This window comes from Acromyrmex echinatior, chromosome 9 (assembly GCF_024713525.1).
Source record: "Acromyrmex echinatior isolate Ae372 chromosome 9, ASM2471352v2, whole genome shotgun sequence".
In the NCBI taxonomy this organism is placed as follows: Eukaryota; Metazoa; Arthropoda; class Insecta; order Hymenoptera; family Formicidae; genus Acromyrmex; species Acromyrmex echinatior.
In genome coordinates, this window is record NC_141860.1 from 12,966,100 (window position 1) to 12,985,981 (window position 19,882).

The 19,882-nt window shown below is 33.3% G+C and overlaps 1 protein-coding gene and 1 long non-coding RNA gene across 4 annotated transcripts in view; one reads left to right on the forward strand and one right to left on the reverse strand.

The window, feature by feature from the left end:
* The window catches only part of LOC147908640 (uncharacterized), a 91,584-nt gene extending 74,194 nt beyond the window's left edge, over window positions 1–17,390 (forward strand). The window contains exons 2-4 of one of the 2 annotated variants that reach the window (XR_015546169.1): window positions 16,211–16,257; window positions 16,781–16,967; window positions 17,042–17,390. This is a non-coding gene — a long non-coding RNA (uncharacterized LOC147908640). The remainder of the gene's footprint in view (window positions 1–16,210; window positions 16,258–16,780; window positions 16,968–17,041) is intronic. The other variant, XR_015546168.1, reaches the window with a different exon arrangement.
* Window positions 314–15,098, reverse strand: LOC105149899 (hypothetical protein). Of its 2 annotated transcripts, none has more exons than XM_011062626.2 (4): window positions 14,994–15,098; window positions 3,888–4,106; window positions 3,670–3,810; window positions 314–3,563 (listed from the first exon to the last, which is right to left on the reverse strand). In XM_011062626.2, exons 2-4 carry the CDS (start codon window positions 4,092–4,094, stop codon window positions 3,324–3,326), a joined length of 588 nt encoding a protein of 195 aa, XP_011060928.1. In that variant the 5' UTR covers window positions 4,095–4,106; window positions 14,994–15,098; the 3' UTR covers window positions 314–3,323. The 2 variants fall into 2 exon arrangements, with proteins under 2 accessions (XP_011060928.1, XP_087265620.1); XM_087409494.1 differs by having other exon boundaries at window positions 3,888–4,117.
* Window positions 17,391–19,882: the final 2,492 nt, after the last annotated feature.

Genomic DNA, 19,882 nt, shown 5'->3' on the forward strand with positions numbered 1-19,882 from the left:
CACCGCATTCGAAATCACGTGACACATAATGTCAACTCCGACACTCGCGTCACCAGATATCCCTTTTCCCTCTGGGACAAGTTGTTTTAAAATAATTTTAAAATGCTGAGTAAATATTACGCGCCGACGTGTGCAACCATATTGAACCAAAATGAGAAAATAAGCTTTCTAAGCCGCTACCCCTTTACAGATCTTCAACTGGATAGCCCACTTCTTCTCTCTTTCTGTCGTCAGTGGAGACTGAGAAACGGCAAATAAGAAATCAAGAAGTAATTTTATAGGATCGTACGTTATTTAATCCAACAATAATAAGTTTTTATTGAATGAAATTTTATTTTAAATTTACTGTGATTATTAAAGTACAAAAGTGAAAGTTTAATATAAATATATAAATATTGTAATATATATAATCTTATAAAAGATAACAATTAAATATTATAAATATTATTATATTAAAGTTACGGAATAATCAAAGAGTTATCAAAGAGGAAAAATCAATTTACAGAATTGAAAAATAATATATAATAACTATGTATACATACATAATATATAAATTTGGAATAGGCATTGGGAATAAGCATGATAGATAATAGTTCTTTATTTATTGAGAACATTTTTTAAGTAAAAAAGCTCTTAATATCTTTTATTATTAATAAAAAATAACACACTATTCGGTACTAGAGTATTTTCTTAATAGTAATTAATTTCTAAAAAGAAAAATAGAGGGAATCTTTTTTATATTTTTTTCTTAAAGATGTTCAAAATATCTACCATTTTGATGTAGATACGCATTTTAAACATTATCTTTAAAAAGAAAACTTAAAAAGGTTTTCTTCTATTTTCTTCATAAATTAAAAGTATTAGTAAAAAAAATTTTAGCAAAAAAAATTAATTTATTTTTAAAAAACTTGTCTTATACAATATTCCATTCGATTTAGGTTCCTAATGCCTATTTAAATATATTTAAATATTTTCACACTTAACTCAGGTTTATTCACTTCTGGTCATTTCCTGAAATGCTACTATTAAATTGTTTATTAGGTTTTGGTAAAATTTTTTTCTCTAACTTCCAAACATTATCTATTTTCGAGAAAAAAAGAGTAGCATGAATAGTCTGATAAAGCCTAATATATAATAATAGTTTATGATAGAATTATATGATAGAAATAATTTTTTGTCGATGTTTGTTAATGCATTCTTGAAATTAATATTTATATTATATAATAGATAAATAATTTTTTTAAACATAATATATATATTTGAATTATAAAAAATATTTTACCAATTTGAAAGAAGAAATGGAATTAAAATAGAAATTACATAATATATGACTTCGGGTTAATTTATAATGTGTTGCTTATTATTCGCTGTGTCATTTGTGGCTTTGCTATTTAACTGAAACGACGATGGAAGAACGAAATCCAAAAGAAACGATAAAACCCGACGGGTAGTGCCAGTGTGCACTGCGCTGATAAATATAACGTAACAAGTTCAGTGGAATAACAGCTTCATCCTGGAGGGATCAATGCGACTTTGCTTCGACTTTCACGCAGAATTTCCTTCTGGAAAAGCATACGCGTGAAAGAATTGAATAGCTAGAACGGAGTCAGTCCGAACGTGACCTATAGACTAACTTCATTTCTCAGTCATTACTTGTGTAAACATATCTCTTCAAAATAATGTCGTGCTGATTAAAATTAATTTTTAGCGTTATTTTATTAATTAATATAAATCGTATTTTTGTCACATTAAATGATTTTTTTTTACTTCATTGTATTGATTATTTCCATTTGATCGATTTTATTACAAAATGAACAGTAACAATTTGACATGTTTATGAACTGTCAATTCCATTATTGAATGCAATTGATGGCATTTTTATCTACATTGATTGCGTTTGACAGGATAGATTGCGACTGACCGTTAATTTGCAATGACGAAGAAGCCTTCCATTTCCTTAATGGCGGCGGCAAAACGCGCGCGCACGACCATAAAAAGTAAATTAAATAAGAATTAAATACAAATAAAACCGTTCAGCCAAGTAATTGGCTGGTAACCTCGCTCGTTGCCTGACGACCGTCTGAGATTCTGTTCTACCCTTGTAGCTTCGGTGCCTCTCTTTGCCATTGTAGTTGAGAAGAAAAAGAAGCCTTGTCAATAATCATGCGCCGCAATATAATCCACAGAAAAATCATTATCAAGATCGTCGATCGAATTTACAATTATAATCGAAATAATTATAAACGAGATAATTATCCCCATAATAGCATATACAATTGTAATAAATGCAGATAATAAATTCAACGTAGATTGTAACAGTCGTATATCCATGATAAGGCAAAAACCCTGTTAACTTTTAATACAAAAACGATGAAAGGAAATTGCGCACGAGCGCAAAAAATTCATCACCTCGTACCGTTGCGAGGTTCGTCAAAAAACATTTTAAAGGCGCTAGAAGAATGGGGTCAGACGGAGGGAAGGGTAGAGCGTACTACATCTCATAGCCGAGGTGGAGTTTTCGTGACGAGGCGGTCGGCGGGGCAATCATGGCCGGATTAGACGTATGTATAAGGATCGTGCTGCCTATTCCAGCCTGGCGGAGAGGATATCGGAGGGTTGCGAGCCGGGTCAAACGGGTCGCAAGATAGACGTTTGCGCGCGGGGTGAGAAACATAAATGATATTTCATGAGGAGCATATGCGTGCGGAGATGACTCCTCCTTCGCGCGAGCCCTCGGCGAGGGTGGCTCCGCTGTCACCCCGAGCTGGCAGCGGGGTGCTGGTTTATTACAAACAAGGATTACCCGGGTAATGGGACATTCTGTCCCTTCAGCTCACTGCTGAGTTGAACAGTGAGAAGTTGGTGTACACTGACTCACGCTTCTGCTGATCTTCTCGGGCTGCCTCGAACTGTCAAAGGGGCGAAAATGCAATCGGGAGATCTCCGCTCACGATAGCCAAGGCAAGTTCCAGTGAACCACTGGATAAATTTGTCAACATGATCAGATTAATAGGACAATCGATAGATCATAGATAGATACTTTTTCATGCTACGAAATAACGGCGACGATTGACGCGATTTAATCATACGTTTCTTCGTAAAGTAAACAATAGTTTTCTAATATGATCAATTTCGTGTCTACGTTACAGTCACGATGACGATTCGTTGCTTCTCGGGGGCTTCCAAAACGTAAATCTCGCCAGATTATGCCAATAGCGATAATGGTATTTGTAAAAGCGGGAGCTTCATTCGGCGAATTGCAGGTTTCAGCTTAATCCGAACGTTCTCCAAGCGTGCCGCTCAAACACCGCCCAAATCCGTGTTTAAATACTGTAAAAAGTTCCGTCGATTTTGCGACTGTATCCGGGATTCGATTGGTCCATATGAGGACCCTCGATATTTAATTTCACGCTGTTCGGATGAATTCTCCGCGGTAAAGTTGGTCCTCTATAACACCTCGATTTATCCAACGGTAAAGGTGTCCGAACTACCGATTTAAGTTCCTCGTCCGAATGACCGCTCACGTGCATCGGTCTATCTGGTTTAGGTGGGTCCGGTAAAATCTAAAAATGTTTAAATATCTTTTTATTTTTCATACTAAAATTTTTTATTGTTTAATGATATGTATATGTAATTCAATTTAATTATATTTAATCTATTTTTTTGTACCTTAATCTGATTCCGTAAGACACGCCAAGTTTCTTCGCCGAGCGTTTCCGGCTGGATGAGCACGAACATCTTCGAAACTAGAGTGTCTCGATTGTGAGCATAAATGCTGTTTAACGCTAGATCGAGGGCGTCATGTGGAACCTGTAAAAGCAGTTGTGCATATCGGCAAAAATTGTGATATAATAGAAAATTTTACTTTCAGTATCGAATATTGAAACCTGCGGTCTAACGAATCGACAATCCCTGCGGATGCTGTTTAGAGTATGATGAGCGAAGAGGCGCTCGTGAGCGTTCAATTTAACGTTCCAATTTTTATCCAATGGCAAGACTTTATCTCCTAACACAGGCCCACGTGATATCCATGCTCCTTCTCGGGAGATATCCGGTACAGGATAAGGATTCCGAACGTAGTATGCATTGGCCATTATAACGTGAACCTATGCCAACACTGTGTTTGAGAATATAAGAAGTAGATACGCATTAATTTTTTAATTGTGACATGCTATAATCCTAATGTCTTTGTAAGTTAAAAGCAAAGTCCTGTCAGTGAGTCATTCGAGTAGTTTATCGAGAGAAGTATGCAAAAAGATTTAGAATTATCGATTATTCATATGTTTTAAAAATTTTAATTAACATCTTAAATTTCTACTATAGATACCAATATTTTTATCACAGACATAAAAATTAAAGTTAAATTTGAAAAAAATTAAAATTAAAACTTTAACTAAAAATTAAAATTAAGATTTAAACTTTAATTAAAATTAAAGTTAAACTTCTACCTCGTAAACATTCCACCTATTTTATATCCTAGGATTTTTACATATTTCTAATCTTTTTCCAGAACATTTTTTATTTGCGATTGAAAACGAGAAGTAGAGAGGATTGAAATATTATTATTTTATCTCGAATATATTTTTATATGCCTTCTCATATCGATTTTAATATTATTTTAATATTTAATTTATCGTTTTTATATAATATTTTTCTAATTAATGAAAACGATGTTTGATATGCTTTTATTCTCACACCAGCCACTGTTTTTAAACGGTTAACACTTTCTCATTTCGTGTAAATCCACAGTAAACAATGCCAATCCGTTCGGGATTCAAGAGGCCACATCCGGTCTTGCGCTCTGCTTCTTCGGGATTAAGACGAGACTCTACCGCAGAGAGCAACACTCAAGTCAACATGCGACTTGTGTGGATTTCGATCCTCGTTCATAAACGAAACCGACCTTAACCCATGCAAACGGTCTGCATCGCATCACTCTCTATGGGGTGTCCACTTATCATTTCTTCCGCTCGTTCTCGCTTTCGCGGTGGTATTTGGATATTTCCTGAGCTCTTAAAGTTTCCCAAAGTCTTTCACTTTTTTTTCTCGCTTTTGCGTCGTGAAAGAACCTACTATGAAATTCGGCCGACGCTTTTCACGAGTAATACCATTCATAAACCTTTTCTTTCGTGTTTGTTCGAATTCAGCTGATCGGTTGATGTCGCATCCGGCAGATAAGAGTTTTATTAGAAACAGGAACAGAAATACAAGCAAAATATTTGAATTTAATAAGCGTAAGCAAACCAGTAGTTTAATATGAACTAATCTACAGTGTTTAGAACAAAAAAGTTCGTAATTACAATGTAATATTGTACATACATACGTATATATAAAATCATGTTGCAATACATGTAATTGTTAATTTGGCCTGCTCGGTATCGGGTCTTTGAGAAATTCTTCGAGTAAACCGAGAAATCGCGAATCGCGGTTACACACATCCGGGCTCTTCCCGCATTTAACGTATTTTGCTCAGGAGGTGGTCGGCCACGGCCAACGCCGACGTCCAATATTAAACCCGCAGTAATTTATGTTAGCGCGAGCGTGCATAATGCTGTTTGTATAAAGCGCTACCGCCACGTGTCGACTCGTGCCGACGGTACGTATCACTCCCTCCTGCCTGTCCTTTAATTCCCGCTACGCTGCGTAGGCGACGCGCAAAATCCCCCCGTCCAGTACGCACGCATGCTATTTTAAATGCATCCTTGCGTCTTGGATTCTGTCCTGAGACGCATAAAGAGAAAATAATATTTCACTCTTTGGTAGGAATTCTTACTATAGTTCATAGTAACGAGAACGCTTCGCGTTCTTATCATAGATAAACTATTATCAATCTTTCATTTTATTCTCCTTAATGTGAAGAAAAATTTTTAAGAAAAATTTTACATTGAAGATACTGTGACGAAAGAAAAAATAATGTCTACTATTTATTCATATTTATTAATTGTTCATATTGAACGTATGTGATCTTGATATTATTAGATAAATGGATCTCGAACGCGATGAAAAAGTGGCGCCCCTTTTTTCTCTCGACAGTCTACCGGTCTATTTCGTAACGTAGATTCGCTCTTCTGTGGATGATAGGAGGGAGCGAATCATCTTCCGCGTCATTGCTTGTTCGATCTCTCCTTCGGGGCGTCAGCCCGGGCTGTACGATGGGGAGACGACACGCGTAATCGCGTAATCGCGTAATCGTGGCGCGTGCTGAAGTTCGGGTTGCGGGAGCTTTGCGTGCGTCTACACTGGCACACGTGCGACGTTGCTCACCCTGAATCAACAGCGATCGCGAATCGCACAGATCTATTCGTGAACGTCAAACGGACGCGTTTGTCCGTCCGCTCGTCCGTACCGTGAATCCCGGCAGCGCGTTTTACGAGATAATCGGCGCAACGACCTGAATCGGATTACAGTCGACTATCATAAGCGCATCAAGTGTACTCCGACCGAAATGACGTTAATTAAGCAAGATACGTGATTGCGGTAATGATCATAATTTTATATATTTTTTGAAAAAACAAATCGATAATTAATTTTCGTTAATTATCGATATTGTGATATTACAGTTACGTTGCTCGGGTGACAAAAAATGAAATAATTTTTGAAATTAATTTTTGTAATATTTTATACAAAAAAAATGTAAAAAAAAGATTTTTTTAACGATACACTATATCTATATACGTATGATTTTTAATTAAAAAATTTAATGTATATTGCATTTTGTTTAAAAATAGCGTGTTTAATTACATGAAATTATTTATCCTTCTTACATATGATTTCTCAAATTGCGCTATCTTTGTATTCTTGAGAATTTTTAAAAGTGTTATACATATATTAAAATTACTTATATAAACAATGAATGAAAAATACGAAGACAAAGCGTGACAAACTTGTCTTTTTACTTTTTCGACTTCATCGTGTTTATCTACTATCGCACCACGCAGCAATGTGGCATATTCCGTAGAAATGACCGAGTTTCTATGACTGTGCTGAGATTCCGCTTCCCTTTAAATCCTAATCCGGTAATATTCTTGGGCCGATATACCGGTATCGGTAATGGAATCGCGCATTCAAATGGACATCGTTTCCCACCGACAGCGGTGGCGGCAGGAGGCAGGTCGCGGCGAGGGACAATGCCAGGGGATGATATTGCCAATATTTGGCTTGATTCTGGTGCGAATGTGCTCGGCTGTATGCCGAGGGGTGCGCCCGCTCTCGCACCCCCTTGAAGCGGGGTTGGGTAGGGCGCGTCGGTGTACGTTAGACGCGCGAGCCGATTACCATTTGAATGTCCCTACCGGCGGTCAGCCTTTGTGAGCCCTCGTGACACTGACCGCACCTACCTATCTATCTAAGGGAGAGATTCACCTACCCCCTAGCCGCCCCCTTTTTGTCGACGACCGTCTGTTCCAGAATGATGCTGCGCCGGGAAGAGTAGTCGTTGAGATTTGTCAACATCTCTTACTCCCACTTAATTTTTTTTCCACGATCATTCCCGCTTGGTTGTCGATCGGTGTCTCTCGTTCGAAAGATCGATCGAATTGGGCGTTGAATTGGGAGGAAAAAAAAACTGATAGAACTGGTCGAACTGGTGGTGCGAGCAGTTCACTCCTAAGAAGGTGGACACTTCTAATCGATTGGGTCCAAGAGGCGTTCCAACGCTCAGCCGCGATTCCCTTTATTTCCTCGTGACCTGACATATTTGTCTCTCTGGCATTGTGTCCAAACGGCGACAGATGATGACGAGAACTGGTAAAGGTTCATAGCGTGGTCTTGTTGGGAAACATACGAACTGATTTAAGCAAATGCCACTCCTCGTCACAAACGTATATTCGAAATTGAGGATATATTATTCAGGATGACGTGTACTCTATTTTTAATGTCAGAAGTCATAAATTAAATCTTTGACTTTATATATGTATCATTAATTCTTACATCAGTGCATGAATACCCGAGTACCGATTTCGAATTAAAAACAATAAAAACTTTTATATTTTTATGCGAGTTTTATTATAACACCAAAAATCCTTTGAAGAATAATTTTGCACGGATTTTATCTCGTTTTCACTTTTATATTTTTAATAGAAAAAGTTGTCAGTACGATAGCAAAAAAGAAAAATTATGCATTAGATAAAAGAGTTAAGTCTTGTAGATTTGAATTTTACAATATTGATTATCTCGTCTCATAAACTTGATAATTTTAATTGTTCAATATCTTCTTATCAGTATATATATAGACTTTTAGGATTATATGAATATTTAAATACGTGTATTAATTTTGAAGGTTCATCATCTAAGCGTCTTTTATCCTGAACTCTAAATATAAGAAAAATTTTTATTCTACTTGTTGAAGATGATGCATCTTCCAATACAAAATATAAATATTAAGAGAAATGATTGATACATACGTGTAGTAAAAAATTATATTGCATATTGCAGCAAAAGTAGAGTTTTCATTTACGATTTTTCATAAATAAGTCGACTAGAGAGTTTCCATGGTGCGATTCGTTTACCCTCCATGTAGAATAATGTCTTACACCCTGCGTGACCGATGCGACAAAACGAATAGGGCGGATGAAGCGTCGGTGCGACAGGTGGCCCGTGAAATCAGTGCACGAGCTCGTCGTTTTCCACGACCCTCGCTCGATGCGCTTCATTAGAAAATTAAGTGCATAATAATTAGAGTCGGGGCGTCGATAGGTCACGTTAAACGTTCCGTCTTACGATCTATCACATCACATAGCCAACTTATTTTTCATGCGCGATTTAGTATGATTATCAAGTAAAATATTACATTCATTTTTTGTAATTTATTTTTAAAAAATTGAGCCACATGAACATAAATTGAACGATTGTAATTTATAATAATAAGTGTTATAAAGAAAATAGACGACATTAATATCAGAATGGTAATCAATTTAATTTGTGATTTTACTATCCCAACTGCAATTTGAGACTATGTTTTAAGATTGATAAATAAATCAGCACGCAATTTCCAAAATTGGAAAATATATATAAATCCACGCAGAAATATTATTAGGCATACCTAATAATATTTGATTCTTGTGCACAAAGATCTAACTCTAAGATCGAATGAGATTTTTTGTTTTAATTTATATTTGCAAATCTAAATATGTGAATTGGTAATTGATATAAATTAATATAAATTATTATGTGATGGGGATTCTTGCTTGAAAGAAAAATAATTTTGTATATAAATTGAATATTCTTGTACATAAATTGAATTAGTTGGACAGTATTATTGCTAAGAAAAAAAGCTCGATTCCGCATTCATCAAAGAATTCGTGCGTGAAATATTTTTCGGTAAGTATAGAACATTCCGTATACAATGCTCGTGCACAATTTGCATACCGATGATCGAGGGGGGTGCTTGCGCGGTTTCGTGCGTTGCGCGGGCGGGCTCGCTGGTGTATTTTAGCATTTCACGTTTGTTTCCATTTAAATGGTAATCGGGTTCATAATGTAATTGTATTCGCCGCGTAAGCCCGGGCTCACCGCAGCGCTACGTCCCGGCCATTGTTTGCATTGTTCTCCTCGCGGCGCGAACAATCCGCGCGTCCGCGTTGCCTTTCAGCCTCGCGTTTTGGCGAAATCTAAACCCCTCGATCCCCTCTCGCCCACCACTTGCGCCTGATATTTCACCCCGATGCGAAAACAACGCGTATCTCCCCGACGAATGTCCATCGAATGCTTATTCGATCGGAAATATCCATATCGATGCAGAGAGTTTTTAATCCGCTGATTCAAATATATGCGTAACAAAAAGCACGCACGACGCTCTCTAATTTTTAATTGCAACCGTTACTAAATTCTTTTTAGAATGATATAATACGATATATCATATTTAACACAATCGCACGACGTGTTCCTATATTTTATTTATATAATAAAAAATAGCAGAGAAAAAAATGTAAAAAAATATTTAATTGTAATTATTGTCTGAATCACATCGAATCGTTTGTTATTGCAGATATCAAATAATTGGAGATAGTAAACTTCGTTATATATTACGACATTATTTTCTAACGTTTTTTTCCCTCGGTGACGTGATTTTTTTTTTTTTTTTTTACGTAAATTCATAGAGACGACGTAGATCATCGCGCAACGTTAACCAGCGTTACCTCGCATGAGGGAACGAATCGTTAAACAGCTCACGGAGGACTCGCAGAATCCGTCGAGGTGAAACACGGAGCGACGGCGGTCGGGGTTGAAACGAGGTAGGCGAAGGGGGCGTTATTGTAACGCGAGGGATGTACCCGACAACGTAACATACGCGTATATGTATATATGTGCGTGCTCTCGCGCAAGTATACATGTATACATACGTCAGAGTCGCGGTCGCCTTTCTCTCATACATATTCATCAAACGCTAATTAATCATCGCTCGGCACACCCACGGCAAACCACCCCCTTGGCCCACGAAGCTGGGGGGAAAAAAAAAATGCGAGCGTTGTCACGCAGACACCTCCATATATTACGAGCTACATCCAGATGTCGAAGTCGTCACTGTAGTGAGATTTTTGCATAGCTGCACGGAAAAATATTAAACTCTGTAACAAAAGATGTTTGCACTTTCTCTTGAAGTGCATTAAAAGTGCTTAGAGAAAAGTTTAGCAGTTAGCGTCGATACTTAATAGAAACTAAAATATCAGAAAGGATATTATTAAACTCTTCTGTAAATTCTAGCGGACAAATTATATGTACTCAAGGGGATTCTAAAGTCAAACAGTTTTATCGATTAAAAGCAGTAATTTTCGTAAAGGATTTTTACACACTTTGACAGATTTTGGAATCTTTTCCCAGAATTAAAGTATACGCATTAATACTAGTTTGATGAGTGGAGTTTATGCTGAAAGCAAATAAAATTTTTGAAACTCGGATCTTTATTATTTTTTAGTCCAATATCTAGAATTATCAAGTCGTGATAATATTTGCTTAATAAAATCTCTGCAATCTGTATTGACAAAATTGGAATCCACTTTCCAGACTAATACATGAAGAATATCGAGCTCTTAGAATTTAGACTTATTGTTAGACACCTAATTTGATATGAAAATTCTTTACGAAAATTTATGCGTATATGTGCATGCCGCATTGATATAATAGTATAATAATAATATGTCAATGTTCTACAAACCGTATGTGTATGTAAGTTCGATTTAATTATTAAATCGATAAATCAACGATAATTTTTAAGAAATTCGATCTTTAACTCAGAGGATCCCTTTAAAGTGCCCTCCAATTTTTAACCGAAATTTGAAATAGAAATAATGTAAAACAAATTATCATTGTCACAGCGAAACAAAAGAAATTGTACTTAAAGACCCGTTATAAATTTTACTGACATTATCTGGCGTGAGAGAAGTTGAACGATGACGAGGTATCGATACGGCGGAAACAATATCGAAGTATTCACGAGCACTCCCGCTCGTACAGCTCATAAATATCGTCATGCGGGGCGATCAATCTAAATTGTAATTTTCTAATCCCATTAAGCAGGCGGCCACCTTCGCACGCACTTGCGGGATCCTTCCGTCGGCCGGCCCTTTTCACACAGACGGGCCGCGTATAATTAGGTATCGTTTATTTTACATCTGAAGGCACCGCACGCTGTTGGGGTGACATCGCCACCACTAGGATACAATGTATATATGGATCATGGATCTTTGCACATATACATATAGCTATCGCGATGTGGCAGTGGCTCATAGAACGCTCGACTGCTAATGTGACGCGATCATCGCCATTCAGCCATCGTCCATTGATATTATACGCGCCATGGGGATGCCCGCACCCTTCTCGCTCTTCGGTATTTCCTGCCAATTCTGCCTTCACCGTAGCACCCCTCCTCGGTTCTTCTCGTAGAATAGCACCGCAATTTTCTACGTCACTGTTCGTACATTACGCGAGTACTCTCGCCCGCGAGATGATGATACGGTTCGATGCTTCATTGACTTATTGATATCGAGGGGGATCGTTTTATTCTCATTATTGTGAGAGTTTTGGATGTTATTTCATGAAAATATATGTTACTCTGTATATGTGTGGCTAAAATGAAAAACAATTGGAAACAATCTTGACTTTAATTTATCGATTACTATCATTAGATTCACATCTCTTTTCACAAAAATATCTCTTTATCGAATCGAATAAATTATATGCTATAATTTTATGATACCTTACGACTAAATTTTAAATAATGATAAAGATAATTTTAAATAATAAGATAATTATTATTTGAGTGTCTTATTTGTTTGATTAGTATAAAAATATCTCTTTAACCTTTCGTGTCAGACAAGAACTTTGAAAGTACAGTTGATATTTGAATTATGAATTCAAAAACTTCATTTTTGAAAAGTATTGTACATAAAAATACAAGAGAAATCTACTATATACGTAACATATATATTACAGTATTTTCATACATTTTTATATGAGATATTATTCAAAAATATAGTCTGCAGTAAATAAATTGAAAGTAAAAAATAAATAAAACATAATTCGATTTTTATAATAGCAAAAACTAATTGTTAAAGCTTTTATAATTAAGCTTTTATAAGTAAGATTTTTATACAGTTTGCAACAACATAAAAATCTGCGCTGATTACTGACGGAAGGTAAAATTCCATATAGTCAACGGAAGTTTAAAAATTGAATAAATTACACATATATATTTCTTGTATTTACGATTATCGCAAAAATTCGAAATAATTATTGAGATGATTATTATTTGAGAGACATTTTTCTTAATGCGATTAATATGATAGATATATCAATAGATATATGTTGAACGCTATATATATTTTTTATTATTATATATAGTCAGTTGTATAGAATGACTTACAAACGCGAGAAGAATTCGCAAAAAAAGAACAAATAATGTATACGACAAACTCTCATGATTTTGCGCGATAAAAATGCCATTTTTTCCCTCGCTGACACTTGAAATTTCAAGATTCGAGAATGTGGCGCGTTTGCCATTTGCTGAAAAACGTGTTGGCGTGTTTTGACTGTCGCCATCAAATCGCAACGGAGCGGCAGATTGCAAACTGACAAATGAGCACGGGGACGCGACGCACGGCAGACATATGGGCTTTATAAAAAAAAAAAGAGAGATAGGTGGCCTGCAGTCGATCCGAAATTAATGGAGACCAAACACCGCACATTCTGTGTCGCCGCCGTCCCCGCTGTGTGTACACATCGGCGATCGCTATTGTGCTTCTGTTATAATGTGTGTACACACCCCCTTTAGCACAATAGAATGATCTATGATCGCTGCAAGTACGAATCACCAAGTCGGAACATTATCCTACGATTTTTTCCATTTTCATTCCACTCTCATTATTTGAATCTTTGATGCAGCGCGTTTTCATATCTTTTGTTAAGAGATACTCTATTAAATCTTAAATTCATTAATTCAGAGATTAGAAGATATCCAATATCTGAATATATAAGTTACATTTTTCATATTGTAATTTTTTTGCTATTTTTTTGCAGTACTTATTTTGCTTGAGATAAAAAAATCTTATTGTTGAGAAAATTTTTTAAAATATGAGACAGAATGTGAGTTATACAAGTAAAGTGGAACAAATACGTATAAATATTTCTTCTATCTAAATATTTAAAAAACATAAATCATTTACTTGAACGTAAAAAATTAAACATATAAATTATTTACTTTGTTTGAACATGAGAAATGGAAGAAAGTATGAATATTAGCAATAAAAAGTATAAAACGCACATAAAATTATATACATTTGCGTGGTTAAATAATTGTTCCCAACTTATGCAAAGAACATATGTTCCACTTTTATCTGTACAAAACATAGGACACACACTTCGATGTACAAAGTGGAGATTTTCTCCTCGCCAAAAGCGAGAAAATTTTGCACCTTGCTCGCAGGATATGCTCGGAGGGGTGAATTTTCGCGTGCGATCGTGTAATTCGGCTGCGTCTAAGCGTGCAAATAATAAAATTGGATTTTGCCATCCCCGCCTTGGCGCATACGTGGCGCGTGACTCGGAAGGGTAGGTTTTCGGAAGGTGGACAGGGGTACGGTGGGGTCCGAAGGGGCCGCGTGAGCTGGCGAGATCAAAGACGCCCCGCAGCAATTCCGTACCTTCTACGTGACATATTACGTGTAAATTGACGAGGACAGCCACGAGTGGTGTGGTACCTAGCGAACTTTGATCATTTCACCTGTGGGACTTGTACGCTTGCGGCAGTCGCGATAAGGAATACGATCGCTGCCGATAAATTCGCTTTTGGCTCTGACATACTTATAACGATGCTGTTTGATGATGCGCGCAAATCGAAAACGTATACATAACGTCAATATCTAGATTTTTGATCTGATAACATAATATTTCACTTTAATTTGGCATAAAACTTACTAACTTTCTTTGGTAGATTTCCAGTTTTGTAAAAATTTTAAATTAACTTTTATTTTAAAATTTAGATTTTAAAAAATAATGTTTTCGCTAAATAGTGCTAGAATTAGATTTTACTCATTATGATTATAAACTTCTTTGTTTAGCTTCATATAACTTCACGCATAATTTACACAAAGCTCACATATGAAAAAGATATATATAATATTATGTAAATAATTATATAATACAAATGTTTTATATATATATATATATATATATATATATATAAAATAATTTCTATTCTAATAATTTTTTAAAACGAATTTATGTGTGTCATAAGAAAAATATAATTTTCTGTCGACTTCTTAAATTATATTATATTATACATTGGTTATTTTGCTTTCTTTTAGTTGAATAAAATCAAGAATTTATGGATATTTGAAAAATTCCGATATCAAATATGCCTATTCAAATATGCCTTAGTTTTAATTGTTACTTAATAATGATCATCATATTTAACGAAATCAAAAAATTAACGTTGATTATTTGTTTCGCGAAAAAATAAATGTATGGATATAGAATTAACAAAAAGTTATAAATTTTACCTTTGAAAATAAGATAGATGATTTTTGACGTTCGTTCGTCACAACTTGCTTTGCACAAAACACATTGAAAATGCTCGAAACAATAGTTTCCCTGGTAACAAATGGAAACATTATGCGTATATGGACGCAGAGTTATGTCGATATTACTTTGACAAAAGAGGCATGGAATACACTTTCCAAACTCCATCTTTTTGCCACTTTCATGACTCAGATATCTCTCTGCAGTGGATAACATTAAAATTTACGCGAGTTGAACTTATCTACCTGAAAATGCTCGAAGTACCGATATTCGATACTCGTACTCAATCGGTAATTTGAAAGCATCGAATTTTCAGAATGGAAGATGATTTTGTGTATTTTAATAAGATATATTATTACAAATATAGAGTGATAATAAGTACTTATGTTCATCAAAAGTCGATTCTGGAAGTCTAAATATAACAATATGATTGACATGATCAACTGTTGGTGCGGTATAAAACGCATTGAACATATACCAATAATTAAGAAATAAATTTAATAGTTTATTGTATTATATTGACAAAAATTATTAAATATTATTTAACAAAAAGAATATGTAATAAAAAAATATTGAAGTTAAAAAATAGTAATTTCAAATACGGAAATGTTTGTAATATTAAAATATAATATATACTTATAATTTTAGTAAAATAATATTTTATAAAATTAAATAATAATATCTGATTAAAATTATTATATATTGTACAAAGATTTCCTATTTTTATGTAACTATTTTTTATTGCGATCATATGATTTTGTTCAAAATTTAAGAAAGAGAAATTAATATTACTATAAATATTTAAGTTTAATAAAATTGATCAGTTATTATACATTTTTTACAAAAAATGTACGCATGTATTTCAAGTAAAATTTATATATGATTTCTTTATCGGCTTCGCTTTCTTGATACTAATCATTTCAAAGCAATTTTGTATGATGGCGACACTTGTGTACAGAACACTTTTACTTTAAATTATTTTTAAATATAAAATGTGTTAATAAATTATTAATAACATTGTATTGTATAATAGAAAATTAAAAATTAATTTAATATTTAATTGTGTGTATTATTTTATTTAAAAATTTGCTTGTTAAATATAAGTCTAAATTTTACATTTGTAGTTATAATATATAATATTTGTAATTATTTCGGGGAAATATTACTTTACTGAATTAAGAAATGATTTTTTTTTCAGTCTCTCCCGAATGATTCAGAGGAACTTCTTCGATAATTTATCAGTCTGTAAGTTCTATTTATACTTTATTACTTATATGATTAAGTTTGAAGTTAAAATGACATTAATTGATGTAGGGATATATTATTTAAATATACTTACGATATTATAAAAGTATTTTTATCTTTGATTTTTTTATAAATCTACTTATTATTGTTTTGATATTTCGTATTATTGTAAAAAAACTTAATCGTAAAGTATAAGACAAGAAATGTTTGAGTACGAATCCTCAAAGATAAATCTTTTATATATTCATCAAATATATCTTTCTAATAATAAAATCTATTTACCCTTAGAGAGAAATTAATATTGTAAGTATTAAATTGATTATTAGTAATAATTATTTATTTTAAATATTAAAAGCACCAACAGCAATGTTTCTAATACTCAAAATAAATAATTAATCACAAGTTAATTTAATACTTACAACCTTAAACTCTAAGGATGAATTTGATACATCGACATTAAATCTGTATATACAAATCTATATAATACTGAATCTGATAAAGTGTTAAATTTTTCTAAGGACAGTTTATAAAAGTTAGTGTTAATTATATTTAACGCGTGATCTGTATGAATCAAAAAGCCGTATAAATCAAAAAGCGTTGTAATCATCCCTAAGTCGCCATGCCACGTGGAGTTGGCGGTCCACGTATCTCATGATTTACGGCACGTCGAGATAATCAGCCCACAAAGGCACGTCACATTTTGATAGTGCGTACGTAAAAAATATGTTGGCATGTTTCGGTCAGCCAACGTATTATTAAATATCACGTATTATTTTGCCCTCAGGAGGTCAGCGACGATAATGACGTAGTAACGGCTTGTGGGGTCACGTGTACGGGGGTAAGGCACCACGACGACGGTTCTTATTGGTTGACGCTGCCATCGTACCACCCATAAACGTTATTCTCGTACGCCACGATAACAATTGTGTATTTTCATGCGGGGCAACTAACCGATGTTTGTCAGCGGAGAACTCGCTGATAACGATAACAAGGCGCCCCGTTACACCCGTCCGCTTTCCTCATCGTCATCATCGTCAATCGTTGAAATATATCGATATTTCTGAATTAAAATATTTATATCAACGAATTATTAATAACAACGATGAAAATAAACATTTTCTAAGGACAAAAAATTATATAAATTTAATTTTCTTTTATAAATATAAATAATATGAGTTTATTCTCCTTTTAAAAAATTTTTATTTTTAATGCAAGCTGTTAATAAAAATAAAAGCTAAAGCTAATTTTAATTAAGTTTTTTAATGTTAGAACACACCACCCACACACACACACACACACACACACACACACACACACTTATTTCGCATTTTGGTGATGTTTTAAGTAATCATTTTTTCATCTGTTTGTATGGGTAATCTAACTTGAAAAATCAATGTAGATTGAAATAATGATACTTTTTTTTCTATGTACACTTCATATATTTACATAATTTAATACATCAATGTTCAATCAATATTGCTGTAGATATACATTGAAATATTTAGAATCTAACGAGGCAATTATCGTTACGTTTAATCTTGTTGATCGTATAATCAAAAGCTATCTTACATATAATCGTGCTAATTACTATGCTAATTATAATCGCGTTATTTCAGAAATATATTACACTGAGAAAAAATTAAGTATTTTTATAAAAAAAAGAAGCTACTAGGAACCAAAATCAAATAAATAATTTTTTTGTGTTAAGTAATAGTTTTTTGTACTCAAGGTCTGTCAAGGTACTTTTATCAGTGAGAATGCAATTGATTTATCGAACATAGTATATTAAGGGGACAGTATCTTTGAGGATTCCATATATCGAAAGAAAAAATATCTTGATATAAAAAAAATTACTCAACACGAAGAAGTTATTTATTTGATGGATTTTAATAAACTTGTTTATGTATATAAGATATTTATTTTTCTTAGTATATGGAATTTTCGAACACTATGCCCTTAGTATACAATATTCGATAAATTAGATATATTTTATTGGGTTGCAAAGGTCGGAATGAGATACTATATATTTTCATCACGGGATTTAGAAACATTTACACATAAAATTATCCGCTGATTTATCGATAATTTCTTCGTTTCTTCAAATGCGTCAATTGAATAGATCGTATTGAGCAATTTTTAACGATTCAATCGATTTTATTAAGTTGCATAAAAAAAAATACATCATCTCACTTCTCATAATTAAGATTTTAAAAATCATTTTACTTATTATGTACTATATGTGTGTATTTTTTATATTTATACTAATTTATTAAAGAACAATGTATTCTTATAAGTATTAAGAAATGCGTTCTTCTTTACTAAATAAATAAAAAATATTACTATATAATCTAAATAATCTAATTCCTTAATCTGTAAAACCTCTTATAATTATTAAAATACAATATTTATACTTTATTGCAAACGATAAATATTTATACCTTATTGGAATTTTAAAAGCTTATTTTCAATTTTAAAAGTATACTCCGTACTTACTTAGCACATATAACTTTATTAGAATAATAAAGTATTATCTTTACTGTACATTGGTTATAATTTTACGTATTCTAAATTTAAATTATTGAGAAAACGTTCATTGAACTATCCTTGAATCGATATTATAGTATATTGGGTACTTTCTATTATTTATTATAACGTATTATAATTATTACCACTTATTAATATTTATTATAATCATGGATCATTATTATTTATAATTATATACAGTATATAATAGAAAAACGAAATGATGGAAAACTTGATACAATATTGATTTAAGGATAGTTGCTCACTCAGTACACTTTATTCGATGAATGTCCTTAGGACGTAGACATCCTCTGAACGTTTTTTTTAGGATGTTAGAGATTGTGTTACGAGGGTGTAGATAATTCGATGAACATTGCCTAATTTAAATTTAAAATACGATTACAACAATATACAATACAAGTAGTGTCTATTCTATGTTAATAATAATATGAGATACTTATTTAGTAAATAATAAGTCGACATTATCTGTCGTCATTTTAATGTTAAAATGATAACCAATAACATTAATTTATTCACTGAATACTTAGCTTTTAAAAAATCGGAGTAAATTATAAAATATCTATCATTCAATTAATGAGCGGTAATGTATGTATACAGGGGGCAATAATGATTATTACCTTAAATATCTTTGAATCTATATGTTCCAGAAAAATATTTGTGTAACCAAAATTGCACGGTATAAAGCAGGCTATCATATGGCGATAATAATTTTTGTCGAGGTGGAGGCGCATCGGAGATATCAAGGTCATCTTTATTTTTTTAAATGGATTCAGTATGTTTTTTTCCATAATATGATAGAAGAACTCAAAACAAGTTCAGAACTCATGACCCAAGATTATCAAACAAGATTAAAACTAAAAAGTGATAAAAAATACATTTTTCGTACTAAATAAAACTTATGTATTACTTTATACATATGTATTATGTGACATTTTATTTTTTACATTTTATTATTAAATGAATGTTTATTGTTATGTTTATTATTAAATGAATGTTATTTCGAAGTGATCAAATTGCGATCAATGTAATAATAAATTCTTCTGATCATTGATCAGCTTGCTCCTCTAATAACGTGAATTAT